Raw genomic sequence first — 20804 nt, 5'->3', positions numbered from 1 at the left:
GGACTACATTCTGCAGTGACAGAGTGCACAGCCCCTCAGCACTCTCTATGCTGGGATGTAGTGGACGCGTAGTCCTCTTATACAAATGACAGCAATCTTGCATGCACGGCCTCACAGTTAGCGCCACATCCGGTTTGTGAAGTCGTATCCGGGGGCAAGCTAGCACATCTGGCCGGGCGCAAGATGTTGCTAGGCAGCACGGGTCGCTAACTCCTTCGCTGTCAATAACTTATTGAAGACTGAATAGGTATTTAGTCGAACAATGACGCAACGAGCCCTGGGTGCCTCAATCATGGAAACAGATGCAACCCAGAAAGCGCATGCAATCCAAACTATAAAAAGCACAATAATAAATGTTTTTTTTTTTTTTTGCATAAAAAGAAAGGCAGAATAATAAAGGCAACAATGTGAAAATCAGTGGAAAAGTACAGATAGAAGACTAAATACTGCAGTGGAACCTTCCTATATGGGGAAATCCCTGATTCAGGCCTAGAGGTGGGCCTGAAGGGTATTAATTAGGCAATAAGATCAATTAGAGGAAGGGTCTTGTAAAATTATGTTACAAATAACAGCCAAAATTCAGTTGCTCATTAAGCCCTCTTGGTGCTTGCGTTTGTAGATGGTATATCCACCAGGCCTCTTTCTGTAATATGAGCTTGTCCCAATCCCCTCCTCTCACAGGGGGCCTCACCAGTTCCCTTCCCACGAAATTAAAGTGTATCTGTCGTCAACAAAAACGTTTTATATTATGTAGATAATACCATTCTATGTATATTTGTAATATACATTGGTTAAAAAATATGTATATGTTTTTTTGTCTATGCAGCCGCATACACAGGTTGCCTTATGAATAGCCCCTCTACTTAATGTACTCTCAAATGTTTTGGTAACCTGTGTATGCTTGCATCTAATACAGCCACTGCATCTGAAACATCCCTTGGTTTGCCTAGAGAGCCACGTGTCAGACTGTCGAGGTGCAGAGAAATGGCTCCTCACCAATCTGTCACTTAAACTCCTACCTCGCCTAAAAGAGATTTGAGGATGGGGGCCCAACACTTGATGCAAATCAGGGTCCATTAGTAAAATGTTCCAATGTTTACTGATTATGGACCTCACCTCTGCAGAGGCCTGGGATGGAAACTGTTCCAATCAAGGAGAGAGTTTGTGACCGTGGGTTTGCGGTAAATTGTCGTTTCTAAACCACCTCGTCCATCCTTCCTGACTAACACATCAAGGAAGGGTAACTCATTTTGATGAATCTCAAAAGTGAATTGAGACCTATGGTGTTCAAATTCAGAGATGCCACAAAAGCCCCAAACTCCTCCTTGGTATTTGTCCATAAAATGAAAATATTATTAATATACAGAGCCCACAGTCCAATATGTTCAGTATATTTCAAGACTCCTCCCACCAGCCCAGATATAAATTGGCATATGTGGGGGCACATGGGCTCCCCATGGCCGTACCTCTGAGCTGGTGGAAGGTATGTCTATCGCATAAAAAGTAGTTCTTGGTTAGGGTGAATCCTAATAGTTTGATGACCATGTGACAGCCTCTACTGCGAAGAAAAAAAGTTCACTACTGCCAGACCTAAGTCATGTGGAATTGCAGAATACAAAAATTCCACGTCGATGCTAGCCAGTAGAAAATCCCCCTCCAGAGTCAGATCCTCTAACTTTTTTAGGAAGTCTGTGGTGTCTTGGGTGTTTAATGGCAATGCCATAACAAAAGGTTTAAGAATCTTGTCGATGTAAATGCCTGCATTCTGAAAAAAATATTCCCCACACCCAAGACAATGGGTCTGCCTTTGAGGGGGAGGTCCCTTTGTGTAGCTTTGCTAAGGTGTAAAATTTAGCTGTTCTGGGATGCATGGGTACCAAGAATTCTGCTTCTTCTGAACTCAATAAATTAAAATCCCTAGCTCGTGATACAATGTCAGTTAGCTCTGCGAGATAACCTGCAATTGAATTATGTGCTAAAATCTCATAACAATTCTTGTCCATTAAAAGAGCAAGACACATTTCTATATAATTGGACCAATCCATGATCACAATATCAGAGGGCCTTATGATCAGGGATTGGTCCTTTTCCAGTCTCATGAGGGCCCGCATCTCTTCTTGCGTGTAATTTGGATGCACCCTGTACAAAACATTATCCAAATCTTTTAACACTAGATTTAAAAATACATCCACATATGAGAGTTACTCTTATCTAAGTGATATAAAGTGTCCCTCGCCACTGACAACCTCCCACTCATTGAGGAGGTCCACCAAAATCCCTGCTCCCTGGAGTACATCCCTTGGTAGACTCAACTCTTGGGCCCCTCTATTTTCCATATCCCAATGGAATTTGTGCCAGTGTAACTTCTTTGGGAATAAGTGCAAATCCTTCACCCAATTAAACTTATTGAAGGTGCTTGTGAGAATGAAACCCAAACCTCTACTCAAAATACACATTTTTGTGGTTGGGAGAGGTTAATTATTTGGGAGGTATTATGTGTTAATTGCTCTTGTTGCGTAGGGAGCATGTGGCCCCCTTGATCTAAAAAAATAAAAAGCCGCCTCCTCGAACGGGTTTTCCGACCCTCCCCCCCACCCACCCCCTCTTCTGCCTCTACCTCCTCTTCCTCCTCCTCTACCACAACCTCTACCTTTAGCCTCCTTCTCGGAGTCTGAGAGATTTGTTTCCGTAGATGATCCTTCGGCCTCAGATTCTCTATTGCCACCTCTAGGGCAAGTTACATAGACCCTGTTGTCCTTGAAATCTTTTAGGTCTCTCACAAATTTTGTTTTCTCTCCTTGAGGTGGTACTGAAATCATTCGACCGTATTCTTAAGTTGGGTGTCTTTTAATGCAAATTCCGTTTCTGTAGAGAAACCTTGAGTAACTGCTATCTGTTCCTTCAGTCTTTCCTCAAGAGTAGTAAAGTTCAGTTTCTCCTCTTCCAACAGAATTTGCATAAATGTAAGAGAACTTTGTGTAGCCTCTTTTTCCCACTTCTGCATAAGGCCTGAAGTTCTACATCTGGCTGCTGGAGTTAGATTTATACATAATCCCCTAGGAACAATTTGATGCTTCAGATAATTCTCCAAGCTTTTGACTTACCACCATGAGGTAATATGTTCTTTATAAAGCTTGGTTAAAGCTTGGTCTCTGAAGGCAGCCTTAAAGGACGGGGTGTTCTGCTTCTGGACAAAACCTTTTTCAGAGAAAACGTCAGATACCTCTGTCACCCAGCTATCAGTATTCAGTCTCGCTGCAAGAAAGCCAGCCATCCCCAAAGCATATAGGCAATTCACAGTAAGGTGCTATAATGGTATAGCCCTATAGCCAATGTACCAAATGTGTCTAATAAATTCACAGATGAAGGATGGAAGAGGTGGTTTAGAAATGACAATTTACCGTAAACCCACAGCTACGAACTCTCTCCTTGATTGGAACAGTTTCCATCCCAGGCCTCTGCGGGCTGGGATCCCTAAGGGGCAATATTTAAGAATGAAGAGAAACTGTTCATCATCTGCTGAGTTTACAAGACAAGCTGCCGACCTGAGAACAAGATGGGAACTGGTGAGGCCCCCTGTGAGAGGAGGGGATTGGGACAAGCTCATATTACAGAGGCCTGTTGGATATACCATCTCCATACGCAAGCACCAAGAGGGCTTAATGAGCAACTGAATTTTGCCTCTTATTTGGAACATATTTTACGAATCCCTTACCCTAATTGATCTTACTTTATCTGCCTACTTAATACCCTTCAGGCCCACCTCTAGGTGCCCCCTACCCATCAGGGATTTCCCCATATAGGAAGGTTCCAATACAGTATTTCGTCTTCTATCTGTACTTTTCCTCTGATTTATGTATTTTATCCTATAATCCTACCTGTCTGATTACCTTGTACCTATTTTAACCAGACATCCGTGACAACATTGTTGCTTTTATTACTCTGCCTGTCTTTTTATGTAAGAAAACAGTTTTATCATTGTTTTTTTATAGTTTGGATTGCATGCGCTTTCTGGGTTGCATCTGTTTGCAAGATTAAGGCACCCAGGGCTCTTTGTGTGATTGTCTGGTTAAATACCTATTCAGTCTTCATTAAGTTGTTGACAGCATGGGAGTTAGCGTCCCGCACTGCCTAGCAACATCTTGCGCCCGACCCGGAGTGCTGACGTGCCCCCGGATGTGACATCACAAACCGGATGTGACGCTTACTGTGAGGCCATGAGCACGAGTTTGGCGTCTTATGTTTTAGAGGAAACTGAAGAAAAAAAGAGAGAAAACACACGGGGCGCTTAGTGAATTATCCCTTGCCAACAAATATTAAAGAGTAAAGGTTGGTATTGTGCTTACCTTGAGCGCAATATAAATGCGCATATCACCCCTCCAATTGGGGTACAGAGTGTTGGAGATAGACCGGGAGTGCTGCGATGCCGTAGGGGAGTGGAATCAGATGGAAATCTGCCCACACAAGATACAAGAAATACAATGAAAAAATCCCTCTTAGGCGCTGCTTCTCCCAACGAATACACTTTAGGCAGATGATCAGATGAAGCCTTTTATTAATCGACCAATGACGCGTTTTGGGTTAAAACCCTTCCCCAGATTGGCAGATTGCTCAATTAATAAAAGGCTTCATCTGATCATCTGCCTAAAGTGTATTTGTTGGGAGAAGCAGCGTCTAAGAGGGACTTTTTCATTGTATTTTTTGTATAAGAGGACTCAGCGTCCACTACACTCGAGTCTGGAGAGTGCTGAGGGGCTGTGAACTCTGCCACTGCAGAATGTAGTCCCGCTTCCTGAACCGCCACTGTGGTATTCCTGTACCGTGAGTAACCAGCTCGGTCTGTCCAGACTGTTCACCATCAGGTCATTTGTATATGCATTACTGGATGTGCACTTTTTAGTGTATGATTGTTTACTGCTGTGATCCGCACCTTATTATTTGCCTACCTGACCACTGTACAGAAGGCTTAATCATTTGAAGTGTAGTAATGTTTACAGTAGTTATATAACTAAGTTATATTTGCACCTTAATAGTGGCGATTTAAACTAGGGATCGACCGATATCGTTTTTTTAGGGCCGATACCGATATTCCGGTATAAGTTATCGGCTATTTAACCCCCTGTGACACCGCTGCAGATCATTGATTTAAAGTGGGCGCTTTAAATCAATGATCTGCAGTGGCTTTTGCGGGGCCATAGACCGCCGCCGCCACCACCCGCTTCTCTCCCCTACCTGCCAGGGTGCTCCGGGCCATCCATCCATCGTTCCTGTAGTGTCCAGAGGCGTTCCGGGTGGAGGGTGGTCCGGTCCGGGCTGTCCTTCTTCTCCGGCGGTCATCTTCTCCACTCCGGGCAGGCTCCGGCCTAGTACGCTGCATAGACGTCGCTGCGCAGTGACGCCCGTGCGCAGCGACGCACCTGACGTCACGGCGTAGCGGCGTCTATGCAGCGTACTAGGCCGGAGCCTGCCCGGAGTGGAGAAGAAGACCGTGGGAGAAGGACAGCCCGGACCGGACCACCCTCCACCCGGAACGCCCCCGGACACTACATGAAGGAAGGATGGCCTGGACCACCCCCATTACGGGTAAGTTTAATTTTTTTATTGACTCGGAGGGTGGGGGAGGGGCCCGACCGGTATAGCGGTATGGGAAAAAATCCATACCGGTATACCGCCTAGCATCACGGTGGGGGGTGCGACGCGGTGGGTGGGAGGTGCGGTGCGGCGGGTCGAGGGGGTGGCGGTCGCGGTGCGGTGGGGGCGGTGCGGGGGGCGGGGCATTATTGGCTTATCGGCAAGATAATTGCCGATACCGATAATGCCCAAAATCGTGATTATCGGCCGATAATATCGGCCATACCGATAATCGGTCGATCCCTAATTTAAACATGTAATGCATTAAGGGTTTGTTGACTGGACCTTATTTGCTGCTGACTGGCTTATAATCATTGGGGGACATTTATCATTGTTTGCTTTGATAAGCGAGTTCTGTAGGCATGTTTTGTTTTTTTATTTTTTATTTTCATTTCAGATCCGTCTATCCTGTGGGCTACTTCAGATTTGGTGGACTGCGATGACCAGCATTTTTTGTTTTTGTTTAATATTAACATTTTGTAAGGAGGGCATGTGGGGGAGGTTTTTTGTGGAATAAAAGTTTTTTAAATATTTATTTATTTATTTACTTTACAGGCTTAATAGTGGAAGCCGTCTTATGGAGTCCATTACAAGGCCGGGGCTTAGCGTTAGCGTCAAAAACAGCTAGTGGTAACCCCCCATTATTACCCCGGTACCCACCGCCACAGGGGTGCCAGGAAAAGCCGCTACCAACAGGCCTGGAGTGTCAAATATGGCGCTCCTGGGCGGTAACAGGCTGGCATTATTTAGGCTGGTAAGGGCCAGTAACAATGGTCCTCGCCCACCCTGGTAACGTCAGGCTGTTGCTGTTTGATTGGTATCTGGCTGAGAATAAAAATACAGGGAACCCTATACGTTTTTCTTTTATTATAAAATTATTTTTGGGGAAAAAAACACATAGGGTTTCCATATTTCATTCTCAGCCAAATACCAACCAAGCAGCAACAGCCTGACGTTACCAGGGTGGGTGAGGACCATTGTTACTGGCCCTCCCAAGCCTACATAATGCCAGCCTGTTACCGCCCAGGAGCGCCATATTTGACGCTCCAGGCCTGTTGGTAGTGGCTCTTCCCAGCACCCCTGTGGCGATGGGTACCGGAGTAGTAATTGGGGGTTAGTGCTAACTGTTTTTGGTGCTTACTCGAAGCCCTAACTTAGTGATGGATCCTGTCTATATTACAAAGTAAATAAGAAAAAAATTAAAGAAAACTGTTTAAAAATGTTTTATTCCAAAAAACACTCCCTCACAAGCCCTGATTAACCATTTTATTAACATAAAAAAAAAAAAAATAACACTGGTCATCGTCCTAGCCACAGGATACACGGATCTGAAATGAGAAGGGGAAAAAAACAATAAAAATAGGTTAGTACATTTATAGTAACCCACCTGCACATTTCCTGCCTACACTGCATGACTACAACTCCCAGCATTCCCTTACAGTAAGGACATAATGGGAGTTGTAGTCATGCAGCAGGGCTGGGGAGATGTGCAAGCGGGTGACAAGCTTGTCACCTGTCCCCACTGCATGACTACAACTCCCAGCATGCCCTACAGTAAGGACATGCTGGAAGTTGTCGTAGTGTTGTGTGGGCGGGAGATGTGCAGGCGGGGGACAATCTTGTCACCCTCCTGTACATCTCCTACCCGCTCATTCCACCGTGCCTGTGAAAATTAAAGTTAAAAAAAGTCAAACAAAAAGTCTCACCTGCGACTTTGTTTGCAACTTTTTGCACAGCTTCGCTCCCCGACCACCCGCCCACATCTACCACCCACCGGCTAGCTATTACAGGACTACAACTCCCATCATGCCCTTACAGTGAGGACATGTTGGGAGTTGTAGTGCCAACACCTTGCAGGCAGGTGGTAGATGTGAGTGGGTGTCGGGAAGCGGAGCTGTGCAAGAAGTCTCACGTGCGTCTTTTTGAAAATGCTGTCATAGGCAAGTTTGTAAGCCAGGTCTGACCTTGCTTACACTTGCAACTTTTTGAAGGGGGTTTGCGACTTTTATTTGCTTATGTGCAACTTTCGCAGTGACAAATCCTGGACCGCTGCAAAGTAAAAACTGAAAATTGCTTAGGTAGGGCGGATTGGTATTTTTTGCTTATCCACAAGTTGCATAAAAAATTGCTTAGGCGCACGTGCACCTTTTTGCGCGACTTTTGTAAGCAAAAAAAGCTGCTTACATTCCTTGATAAATCTCCCTCATTGTGTTAATTTTGAGCTGGTACTCATTGGTTATTTGTTTTGTTTACTTGGACTGTACTTATCTTGTAATAACATTAGTAGATCTATGTTTACTAGCAGCTCCCCTATCTCACATGTGCACTTTCATTTGTTGTGTCTCAACCCCTGATGAACCCACCTTATGTGGTGGAAACGTGTTGGATTGTACTAAGGGTGATATTTATTATTGTGAGGGACTTCTAGGGCGAATCCAAGGGGTAGAACGGGGCGAATGCTCCAATGGTCACTGAGCGAGCAGGGGTAGTTTCGCCACATATTCCCCTGGATAGGGACTACTAGGGTATACACCTAGACTACCCCTACACCTAGACTACCCCTACCCCTATCTCGTAATACATCAAGCGAGACGATGTGAGACATTTGTTCCATCTAGCTCCATGAGCACTAACAAATCTTAGTCCTTCCAGTAGTCATCAGCTGCTGAAGTTGAGTTGTTCCTTTCTTTATGACAACAGTGCTCTCTGCTCACACCTCTCAGGAACTGTCCAAAGCATTAGAGGTTTGCTGTGGGGATTTGCTCTTACTCTGGACAGTTCCTGAGAAAAACGGAGGTGTCAGCAGAGAGCACTGCTGTCAGAAAAGAACAACTCAGCTTCAGCAGCTGATAACTACTGGATGGATTAAGAGTTTTTAAGAGAAGTAATTTACAAATCTGTTTAACTTTCTGGAGCCAGTTGATATATATATAAAAAGTTTTTTTCCTGGAATACCCCTTTAAGCTCTAAGCTTGATCTAAAGCTAGACCAGATTCATTTCAAGGGTTTATACACGTGCAGCATTCTGCGCATAGTTGATATGCAGGATTTAAGGGGTGTTCCAGGCCAAAACTTTTTTTATATATATCAACTGGCTCCGGAAAGTTGAACAGATTTGTAAATTACTTCTATTAAAAAAATCTTAATCCTTCCAATAGTTATTAGCTTCTGAAGTTGAGTTGCTGTTTTCTGTCTAACTGCTTTCTGATGACTCACATTCCGGGAGCTGTGCAGTTCCTATGGGGATATTTTCCCATCATGCACAGCTCTCGGGACGTGACATCATCATTGAGCAGTTAGACATAAAACTTCAGAAGCTAATAACTATTGGAAGGATTAAGATTTTTTAATAGAAATAATTTACAAATCTGTTAAACTTTCCGGAGCCAGTTGATATATAAAAAAAAGTTTTTGCCTGGAATACCCCTTTAAAGCTGTATTCAGTCATTTAGTTTACATTGACCACTGCAGCATAAAATCTGCAGCTTCAAATCCTGCACATTATAGATGTGCAGGATACTATATGTGTGAATAAAACCTTAAGCCACAAATGCAGGTCTCCCAAACTAGAAGCTAGTTATAACAATTGCATCATCTGCTGCTACTGTAAATGTTGGGGTTATCCACACAGAAATTCCATGTGGAAATCTGCAGTGAATTTGGCTTGTGTGACTGTATCCTAAGGTTGGGTTCACATGGCACATGGGATAGTACCCTTATTCATCTAATTTTATAAATGCACAGTTGCAAACTTTTCTGCACGTGTCTCTGCCTTGAGACATTTAAAACAGCAACCCAGGTATTTTCATAAAGTTGAGTGAAAGACAGTGATCTGCAAAACTGTTGAAAATGCAAAGTCTGCTATGAATAAATGAAGAACACGTTTTAGATGTTTTATATTTTTCCTGCTATTACCGTAATGGTTTCTTTTTTACTTAGTGATTTTTGCACATCTTCAAGTTTGAAAGTAAATGTAACTCTGTTAGGGCTGACAGTTTCCTTGACTAATTATGAAGCTGTATAGACAGGGGATTAACTAAGATTGCTTCTGTTACAGTCTACACAAATACAAAATGTTCCTTATCAGTTTATTGGTAAAAATCTGTGTAAAGGCTCATATACACCATCGTGAAATGTTGTCTGAGCCGATTTCATTGGGACCATCCGATCGTCTAATGTGTATGGAGACCTTCTGGCTTTTTGGAAGGATGATGTTTGGGAGAAAAGGATCGGTTATGCTGGATTTCAACGGTCCTGACTCTTTTGTTTGTGGTGAAAGCTAGAGCTGTCTGGCAGTCGCTTACTTCCCTTTTTCCTTTCAGAACACATGAACTCTCTGCTGAGCTGAATGTTTTTGTGTACAGTGGACAGTAGAGATAGCCATCTGGTGAACTGAAGGTGTATGGACACTATTAGCCAAGAAAACTACTTGAGTGATGTTAGTTACGTCTGTTGTGTAGTTGTTTGGAAAGTTCTTGCTATCAATATCCCTCAATGCTGGCATCCCTTATAAAGGACAATGCATTTCTTCATTAAAGGGGTATTCCGGTAGAAAACCATTTTTTTTTTTTTTTTAAATCAACTGGTGCCAGAAAATTAAACAGATTTGTAAATTACTTCTATTAAGAAATCTTTACCCTTCCAGTACTTTTTAGTAGCTGTATGCTACAGCGGAAATTCTTTTTCTTTTTGAATTTCTTTTTTGTCTTGTCCACAGTGCTCTCTGCTGACACCTCTGTCCGTGTCAGGAATTGTCCACTGCTCTGGACAGTTCTTGATAGTTACGGGCATCAGGTGTTAGCAGAGGGCACTGTAGACAAGACAATAAAGAAAATAATTTTCTCTGTAGTATGCAACTGCTAAAAAGTACTGGAAGGGTAAATATTTTTAATAGTAGTAATTTACAAATCTGTTTAACTTTCTGCCACAAGTTCATTTAATAAAAAATAATTTCCCACCGGAGTACCCCTTTAACTACAAATTATGGTCTTTTGCTATATAATCTGAACAACTGTTCTACACTGATATGATAGTCAGAAGAAAAACTAGAGTTCACGATATACCACTTAAATAAAACATAATGTTATTGATGACACAATTAAAAACATATATATGGACAGCGATCTCAAATATTGGACCAATTGATGACCACAAATATAAGCCCGGGCAACCAACAGAGAGCTAAAAAATTATAATAAAGTATATTTGGGAGCACCTGTGTTTGTATATTGCTATGATTATGTGCAAGGAGTGATTTTAAATTGGTATATATTCTATAGTACCCCACAGCTAATAAAGCTTGCAGATGGGTACTAATATCCTCCTGTGTCTACTCGATATACACTAAAAGATTTTGTAAGTGCAGGACAACTTGCTGCTAATCTAAATAAAGTGCATGATATACAGGTATATAAGGTGCCTATAGCTTACCCATAGTTGCGCTGCTCTGTACCCCAACGCTGTTTTGTATCCTTTTTCAAGGGGCCATTGGAGCAACGGCCCCTTGAAATACTATACTTTACTTTACTATAATTTTTTAGCTCTCTGTTGGTTGCCTGGGCTTATATTTGTGGTCCTCAATTGGTCCAATATTTGAGATTGCTGTTTATATATATATATATATATATGTGTGAACTCTAGTTTTTTCTTCTGTGTACCAATTTTGATTGAGTTTTTCCGCTTTAACATAGGATCTAGCTAGGCACCATGTAGCCAGTCATGGCCATCTATTTGAATAGGTGTCATTGGGGATTCTTTTTGGTTGTATTGTTACTGATATGATAGTGCACAGCTTGATTATTCAGCCAAAAGACTGCAAGGAGCACATCATTTTCTTCTATTTATTCTTGGTCTCATAGTTGCCCAATACAACTAATCTATTGCTGCCAAAGTTTAGGGGCTTTTCAAGAAACAGAAATAATTAAAACCAATATTTCAGTATCTTCAATAAATGTAACAAGTAATCTACAGGCCAAGTGTTTTCAGTAAAATCTCTAACATTACAGTTTTGTCTTTTAGCTGCTAATCGGTTATGAGTCTGGTACAGTGGTATTATGGGACCTCAAGTCGAAGAGAGCGGACTACAGATATACCTACGATGAGGTATGGAATCTGTTGTCTGGAATTGTCACATAGGTGTTTGGCTAATTTCATATATGTATATGTGTTTGTGTATATAATATATATATATATATATATATATACACACAAAATATAAATATATGTATAAAGTTGGAACTGTGAACTGCTGATATGTCTATCGTTTTTTAAGTATCTACATAGTAGCAGAAATCCAAGTTGTCAGTTTTGCTCCCATGAGTTATGGGTGATGGTGCGATCCTGTTCACATAGAAAAGAATTTAAATAAAAAAGAAAATACAAAAAATGAACAAAATTTGGATCTGCAAAACAGTGCATATACAATGATGTGAAAAAGTATGTGCCTCTGTCCAATGTTTCAGATTATCAAACAAATTTTAATATTACACAAGCATAACTTACCGTAAGTAAATATAAAATTAAATTTTCAAGAGATCATTTCATAAAGCTCAGAAATAAAGCTATCCGAACCTTTATGGCCCTATGTGAAAAAGTAATTGCCCCATTCCTAAATCATGAATGTATTGTGGTTAATCACATTGTTTGTAAAGATGAGTACAATTTCACTTCCAACACTCAGGCCGTGTTACTGATCACTTTAAGAGAAACAAAATGTAAAAACAGAAAACATCATGTTGCGATCCAAAGAAATTCTTGAACAGATGAGAAACAAAGTAATCGACATCTATCAGTCTGGAAAGGGTCATAAAGCCATTGATAAAGCTTTGGGACTTTAGTGAACCATGGTGACAGCCTTTATTCACAAATGGAGAGAATTTGTAACAGTGGTGAACCTTCCCAGCAGTGGCCGGCCTCCCAAAATTATCCCAAGAGTACAGAGAAGACTCATCCTAGAGGTCACAGAACAACCTACAAAAACATCTAAAGAACTGCAGGCCCCACTTACCACAACACAGATAGTAAGTGAGGAAAATTCATGATTCAACCATAAGAAAGGTACTAGGCAAAAATGACATTCATGGAGTTCAGAGGCAAAAACCACTGCTTAACAAAGAGAAAAAAGTCTTGCTTTTGCCCAAAAAAAACATGATCCCCAAGGCTTTTGAGAAGATATTTTGTGGACTGACAAGGCAAGGTGGAAGGTGTGTGTGTCCCATTACATCAAGTAACACAGCATTTCAGAAAAAGAACATAATGCCAACAGTCAAATACGGGTGTGGTAGTGTGATGGTCTACTGCTGCCTGAGGACTATTACTTCTATTCTTTACAAAAAAAGAAAAATCTGAAAGAGAATGTCAGCTCATCAATTTGTGATCTGTCTAAAAAAGTACTTGGGTTCTGCAGCAGGACAACGATCAGAAACACACGAGTAAGTCCATCTCTGAATAGCTTAAAAAAACACAAAAGCAAAATTGAGGTTTTGAAGTGGCCTAGTCAAAAGTCCGGACTTGAATCTGATTGAGATGCTGTGGCATGACCTAAAAAAAGGTGCTACATGCTCCTCGTAAACCAAATGTTGCTGAATTAATACGATTCTACAAAGAAGTGTAGCCCACAGCTATGTGAAAAACCTATTGCCAATTATGACCAACGCTTGATTATTGTTGTTGCCGCTGAGTGTGACACAAGCAATTACTAGGTTTAGGGGCAATTACTTTTTCACCTAGGGCTGTGTAGGTTGGATAGCTTTTTCCCATAATTAATGATCCCCATGATAAATGATTACTTGAAAACTGGATTTTTTGTTTGCTTGGGTTATATGTATAACAGAACATTTAAGTGTGATAAATGTGTAAGAAAAAAGACAAAAGAAATCTGGAAAGAGATAATTACTTTATCACAGTACTGTATATGCCTATGTTTAGAGGTTATTCAAGACAATTCACTGGGTAGCAATGAACAACAATTTCTTCACTTAAATGGTCACTCTTATTAAAACTAATGTTTGCTATTGCACTTCTTATGGTAAATAAAAATATTTCTAATGTACTTTGTTTAAAAAAAAATGAAGTTTTCTATGTTTTATTTGTGTTTAAAAAAGCTGCCACTAGGTGTCTCACTATTTGTCCAGAGCACATTTCCCCCCATCTCTTGCACAGACTTTGGACTCCTGCTGGTCCAAAATCAGGAAATGCAATCTAGAGTGCTGAGGGGGGTTTGTGCAGCCAATCATAGCTCTATGGGACCTATAACACTGCAAAAAAAAAGTGAAAAAAAAAAAGTGAATAAAGATCATTTAACTCCTCCCCTATTAAAAGTTTGAATCACCCCCCATTTCCAATAAAAAAAAAAAAACACAGTGTAAATAAAAATAAACATATATGGTATCACCGCGTGCGGAAATGTCTGAATTATAAAAATATATCATTAATTAAACCGCTCGGTCAATGGCGTGCGCGCAAAAAAATTCCAAAGTCCAAAATAGTGCATTTTTGGTCACTTTTATATCATTTAAAAATGAATAAAAAGCGATCAATAAGTCAAAAATGGTACCGTTAAAAACTGCAGATCATGGCGCAAAAAATGAGCCCTCATACCGCCCCATACACGGAAAAATAAAAAAGTTATAGGGGTCAGAAGATGACAGTTTTAAACGTATTAATTTTCCTGCATGTAGTTACATGTAGTTATGATTTTTTCCAGAAGTCCGACAAAATCAAACCTATATAAGTAGGGTATCATTCTAACCGTATGGACCTACAGAATAATAAGGTGTCATTTTTACCGAAAAATTTACTACATAGAAACGGAAGCCCCCAAAAGTTACAAAACTGCGATTTTTTTTCAATTTTGTCGCACAATGATAATTTTTTCCGTTTCACCGTAGATTTTTGGGCAAAATGACTGACGTCATTACAAAGTAGAATTGGTGGTGCAAAAAATAAGCCCTCATATGGATTTTTAGGTGCAAAATTGAAAGAGTTATGATTTTTTAAAGGCAAGGAGCAAAAAACGAAAATGCAAAAACGGAAAAAACCCCGGTCCTTAAGGGGTTAAACCATCTTACAATGCCCAGTAGTTGACATGTGAGAAGGAAGCGCCAGTTGTCACTGCCGCTTTCACTCCCCATGACAACGGCGTATGCTGGTATCCAGTCAAGGGGAAGTGGATGTGACTACTCCGGTCACAGTTGTAGCACCCTCCTCCCACCCATACATACTTAAGTTCAGGAAAAAGCATGACTGACAGGAGGAGGATGTAGCAAACATGACTAAGGAGACTATGCCAACTCTGGGTACCAGTCATATGCCCAAGCGCTGTTCAAATTTGTTGTTTTGTTTTGTGTTTTTTTTTTGTCTTAGATCTATACAGCATTGCTGTTCTACACTCTTCTTGTGGGTAGTGTGGAGGGCGCCAGGGACCTGGAAGGCGCTTTTTTGTAATTCCTTAATGTAGGTCTGGACCTGTATGTCTATCTTAAATAGGTTAAAGGCTATGGACACCTTTTGGATCAGTTAATGTATTAAATTGCTTGTACTATTAGCCCAACCTCTTTTGTATTTGTTTTTATTTAAAATGTGTTAACATTATTCTTCTGGCATGTATTAAAACAAATGGCAAGCAGCGTCATTTCCATCAAATTTACTTTGAGTGTTCATTCTCTAGCCATTCCCACCTTCCCTGCATGATTATCTGAGCCAAATTATGATTTATTGATTTTATTGAGATAGGAGAAGCTTAAAGGGGTACTCCCCTGGAAAACATTTTTTTTAAATCAACTGGCGCCAGAAAGTTAAACAGATTTGTAAATTACTTCTATTTAAAAATGTTAATCCTTCCAGTACTTATCAGCTGGTGTATGCTTCACAGGAAGTTCTTTTCTTTTTGAAGTTCTTTTCTGCCTGACAACAGTGCTCTCTGCTGACACCTATGTCCATTTTAGGAACTGTCTGGCACAGGATAGGCATGCTATATGGGTATTTGCTTCTGCTCTGGACAGTTCCTAAAATGGACAGAGGTGTCAGCAGAGAGCACTGTGGTCCGACAGAAAGGAATTTCTAAAAGAAAATAACTTCCCCTGTAACATACAGCAGCTGAGAAGTACTGGAAGGGTTAAGATGTTTAAGTAGAAGTAATTTGCAAATCTGTTTAATTTTCTGGCACCAGTTGATTAAAAACAAAGTTTTCCAGTGGAGTACCCCTTTAAGACTTTGAGCCATAGGAAAGCCAATTTAATGGACTTGGAAGACGCTTGCTGTGTAATGGAATTTATTCATTCTATATAGACAAAATAGTGCAACCTTTTTATAAAAATAAAAAGTTATATGCATGTTTTAATTACTTGCAATTTAATAAGAAAAATATGATCCAAATGTATCCATCATCCTCATATAGAGAATTGGCAGATTATTTAAAGTATTTGCATCACAATGTAGCTAGTACTAGACTATTCCTTCAGCACCTAAACAGTTCAGTTGCCACATCAGTTTATTGATATGTAGGCTACTCGCAGTTGTCACGGTTGGCCAGACTTGCCTCAGTGCTGTGAGTGTAATAGTAACAATTACCATTGTATGAGATTCAGTGAGCAGCGTTCACTAGGAACCTTGGCTATCATGCAGTGTATCCAGTCTTAACACAGCATACTTACTGCTTAGAAGATAACCTGTTTAAGCAGAAAATGCCAATTGGGGGATTAACATCTGGCAGCTAATACTCCGTCTGTTAAGTAACGGCATTGCAAGGTCATGTGAGGAAATTCCATGTACATCTGTCATTAGCCCACTCCCTACTGACTAACTTTTCCTAATGTTTTTAGCTTACATGTGAAACCATTACTACATTTTCCACAGATGGTTTAATCCCACTTGATTTTATTGCTGCTACTAATGTGAAATAAATCTTTAGATTGCAAAATGTGGAGGCTTCTATTGGTGGTGGGGGCTAGATAAGCTGGGGAAAGCATTACGGGCCTTGTATAATGCTTTGTGAGTTTAGACTAGCGTATAAGTGTATTAGTACCTCCCTATCTTTAATTCTCTACTAAAATATGTAGACTTCATATGTACAGCGTGGCACTTAAATTTGCACACTTTATACTGATTTGAATTTCATATGATCTGTGCAGTTATATAATCTCTTAGTAAATAGTAGATAGTAAAGTGGCACTGCTGTAAAAGTGTACCTAGAATGAGCTTCAACCGTGTTTAGGAAAATAAGCCTGGCTTCCAGTGGGTCACTTGATAATCAGGCAATACTTGAGGGTGCAGATAATTTTGCAAAGATGCAGTTCAATACTTGAGAAAAATCGCACTCACCCACTTTAGTTGCGTGAATAGATGATACTTATTCCAGGAACATTTTCATGGTCATTACAGGCGTGGGACGTGGAGGAGCACAGAAGCAAGCAGCTAGTTTCGCGCCAGGAGGCGATTTCTCTAGCTTGTGAACAACGTCTGGAAGGAAAGGGCAGGGTTTTCAAATCCCAGCACTGAATGACTTAGCCTATGCATATTAGGTAGAATGCAACACATTAGCATAAATTACTTACATAGACAAAAAATTTATAGATAAAGAGGGAAAATGATAAAGAGAAAAAGCAAAAGGAAGGGACAAAAAATGCAATAACTGAGAAGTGTCACAAGAAGACACTAAGATCTTGTCAGTCATTAAGACCAAGTCCATCCATGGCTCTGGTGCGTATGATCCATCTCTCCTCACAACGTAGTAGTGCTCTGATTTGGTCAAGGCCAGGTCAGTTTTCCTTAACTGATTGAACTCCGTAAAACTTCAGAGTCTCCGTGTTTCCTCTGTGCATAGATCTTACATGCTTACCGGTAATTAAATGTGCACACCCAAGTCCAGTGTGAATAGATCTCTGATGTTCGCCGAACCTTACTTTTAATGGTCTTATTGTGGAGCCAATATGGAATCCTTTGCAAGGGCATATTTCCACATATTCTACGAACTCTGTATGACAGCAGATGAAGTCCTTGACTTGTAAGTCCAATTCTTTCCTGAAACAAAAACCTACAGTGCGAGCAGTGGCCACATTTATGATTTCCTATTGGACTAGAGGAAGATAGCCAGTTTATTTTTTATTTTTATCTTCCAATGGAAGAATACTACGAACCAGCATGTTACTAAATGCTTTTATTTCTTCTGAAAGATATCAGAGGTTTTTCACTGCCACATCTTTGAAAAAAGGATAATTTTCAATGATAAAGCAATTATTTGTAATCACCTGTTTTACCATATCAGCCATAATATTATACTGAAAAGAAAAAACAAAACGCGGACCGTTCTTTCTTCCAGTTCTATTTTTCTTTTTTTTTGTAGTTTTTAGTGATCAGGTCGTGCCGAGGAATTTTTCTTGCTTTTTCAAGTGCTACACTTAGTTCATTTACCGGATATCCTCTCTTATATAAATGTTGAATCAATTCACTGGCCTGGATCTCGAAATCAGTTTCTTCTTTGTTAATTTTTTTTTTTAATCTTAAAAAGGTTTTTTGTTTCAGGAAAGTATTATTGTATTGGAGGAGTGGACTTGCAAGTCAAGGACTTCATCTGCTGTTGTGCCGAGTTTGTAATATATGTGGCAATATGCCCTTGCAAAAGATTCTATATTTGCTCCACAATAAGACCATTAAAAGTATGGTTCTGCGTACATCAGAGATCTATTCACACTGGACATGGGTGTGCACATTTAATTGAGCATGTAAGATCTATGCACGGAGGAAACGTGGAGACCCTGAAGTTTTACAGAGTTCAAATAATTAAGGAAAACTCACCTGGCATTGACCGACACAGAACACTACTTCCTTGCGAGGAGAGATGGATCACACGCACCAGAGCCATGGATGGACTAGGTCTTAATGACTGACAAGATGTTAGTGTCTTCTTGTGACTTCTCTTTTCTCAGTTATTGCATTTTTTGTCCCTTTCCTTTTTCTCTTTATCTTTTTCCCTCTTTATTTGGTTATTATTTTTTGTCCAAGTAATTTATGCTAGTGTGTTGCAGTCTACCTAATATGCATAGGTTACATCATTCAGCGCTGGGATTTCATAACCCTGCCCATTCCTTCCAGACGTTTTTCACAAGCAAGAGAAAGCACCTCCCGGCGCAAAACTAGTTGCTTGCTTCTGTGCTCCTCCACGTCCCACGCCTGTCATGACCATGAAAATGTTCCTGGAATAAATATCATCTATTCACGCAACTACAGTGGGTGAGTACGATTTTTCTCCACCCTATTTTTCAAAGTATATAATCCCTTAGTACTTGCTAGACCTCACCGCACTTACCTCACAGTGATGCATCTTTGGCCATCAATTTTTAAGGGCAAGTATTATGAGCTTAGAAATTGTTTTATGTCTCTTGGAATGCCACCCATTTAAACTAGTGCTTTCCAAACTGGGTGTTGTGACACATCAGTGTGTTGATTGCAGTCACCACGTGTGTCGCTCACCGTCCCGTCTCCTAGCGACAGCTGCCACTGCTTCCTGTTCTTAAGTGACAACGGTCCATGCTGCCTAATGTTGAACTGGCAGCCCGCGCCGCGACCACTTTCCATCAGTGAGCCTTCACCTGGGCCTGGTGTGTAGCTGGACATGTGGAGGCCAAAAGTGTGATCATTAAATGATTTGGCACAGGGGGTAATGAAGGGGGTATGTAATTGCACAGGAGGTGATAAAAGGGGATGATAAAGTGATAATGATATGTAGTCTACATTTGTGGCTTTTTGGACCTCTCTTTCTGCTGGTGCCTCCCCCTGGGTAATGTAGAATGGATGACATGATCTACGCTACTATGTAACCAAAATGAAAAGTATAAAAAGCTCTGATTTAAACCTTACGAAATTATATTATTTTGATACAAACAAATGCAAAGCGAAGTGCTGGTTTGTAGTTGCCTTATGAATTAGTTAGTTTGCAATATTTTGGAATAGCTATTTGAGCAACAATCAGAATTTTTTAGGCTGCAGTCCAGTTACATTTTTAACAAAATTTATTTTCTTATTATTGGTAAGAACTGAACAGTCAACTAAAAGATTGTTTCACAAATCACTGGTTGAAAATGTATGTTCACCTTTACTGCCATGTTTCTCCATAGTTAACTCCTTAAGTACGCAGGGCGTACGGGTACACCCCCGTTCCCGAGTCCTAAAGGACTGAGGGTGTACCTGTGTCCCGCTAACGGGGTTTAAACCGTTCTCACAAGCGGAGAACGGGTTAAACCCCGTGGGTCCCGGTTGCTATGGGCAGCCAGGACCCACGGCTAATGCCGGGCATCGACAATCGAGCCGATGCCCGTCATTAACTTTTTAGACGCCGCGATCAAAGTTGATTTTGTGGCGTCTAAACTGAAAGTGAAACTATCCCAGCAGCTCAGCAGAGCTGATTAGGACTATCGCGACAGAATGGCGATGTCCCGATCAGCTTCCTGGATCAGCTTCCTCACCTGCCTCATCGTCATCCGATTGGCGATCTGCTGCTCCATGCCTGAGCAGCAGAGTGCTGGTAACACTGATCAATGCTATGCTATGGCATAGCATTGAACGGTGTATGCAATCTGAAGATTGCATAGTATAGCCCCCTAATGGGCTAAAAAAAAAAAAAAAAAAGTAAAAGGTGGGGAAAAAAAAAAAAAAGAGAATACACGTGAATACCCCCCCCCCCCCCCAGCCAATTTTCACTGTAGGACCCGGCCTTTTTTGCACATCTGACCACTGTCACTTTAAGCATTAATAACTCTGGGATGCTTTTAGTTTTCATTCTGATTCAGAGAATGTTTTTTCTACTTTGCTAGTGGTAAAATTTTGTCGATACTTGCATCATTTCTTTAACATTTTGCATTTCTTTAACATTCTTTAACATTTAGTATTTTTTTTTACTTTTGAAGCTCTCTGCTAATAAGGAAAATGGATATTCCAAATAAATGATATATTGATTCCCAATTACAATATGTCTACTTTATGTTGGCATCATAAAGTTGACATGTTTTTACTTTTGGAAAACATCAGAGGTCTTCAAAGTATAGCAGCAATATTCAAATTTTTCACAACATTTTCAAAATCGAAATTTTTCAGGGACCAGTTCAGTTTTGAAGTGGATTTGAAGGGCCTTATTATTTGAAATACACCATAAATGACCCCATTATAAAAACTGCACCCCT

The 20804-nt window shown here is 40.6% G+C and overlaps 1 protein-coding gene across 4 annotated transcripts in view; it reads left to right on the top strand.

Annotated features, from left to right (window-relative positions):
• Window positions 1–20804, top strand: part of STXBP5 (syntaxin binding protein 5) — a 530024-nt gene that overhangs the window by 242088 nt on the left and 267132 nt on the right. For all 4 annotated transcript variants that reach the window (XM_056567305.1, XM_056567304.1, XM_056567306.1 and 1 more), the window contains one exon: window positions 11650–11733. In XM_056567305.1, coding sequence (XP_056423280.1) covers window positions 11650–11733 — 84 coding nt within the window. The remainder of the gene's footprint in view (window positions 1–11649; window positions 11734–20804) is intronic.

The sequence above is a fragment of the Hyla sarda genome, chromosome 3 (genome assembly GCF_029499605.1).
Source record: "Hyla sarda isolate aHylSar1 chromosome 3, aHylSar1.hap1, whole genome shotgun sequence".
NCBI classification, from domain to species: Eukaryota; Metazoa; Chordata; class Amphibia; order Anura; family Hylidae; genus Hyla; species Hyla sarda.
This window is presented reverse-complemented; position numbering and strand designations above follow the sequence as displayed.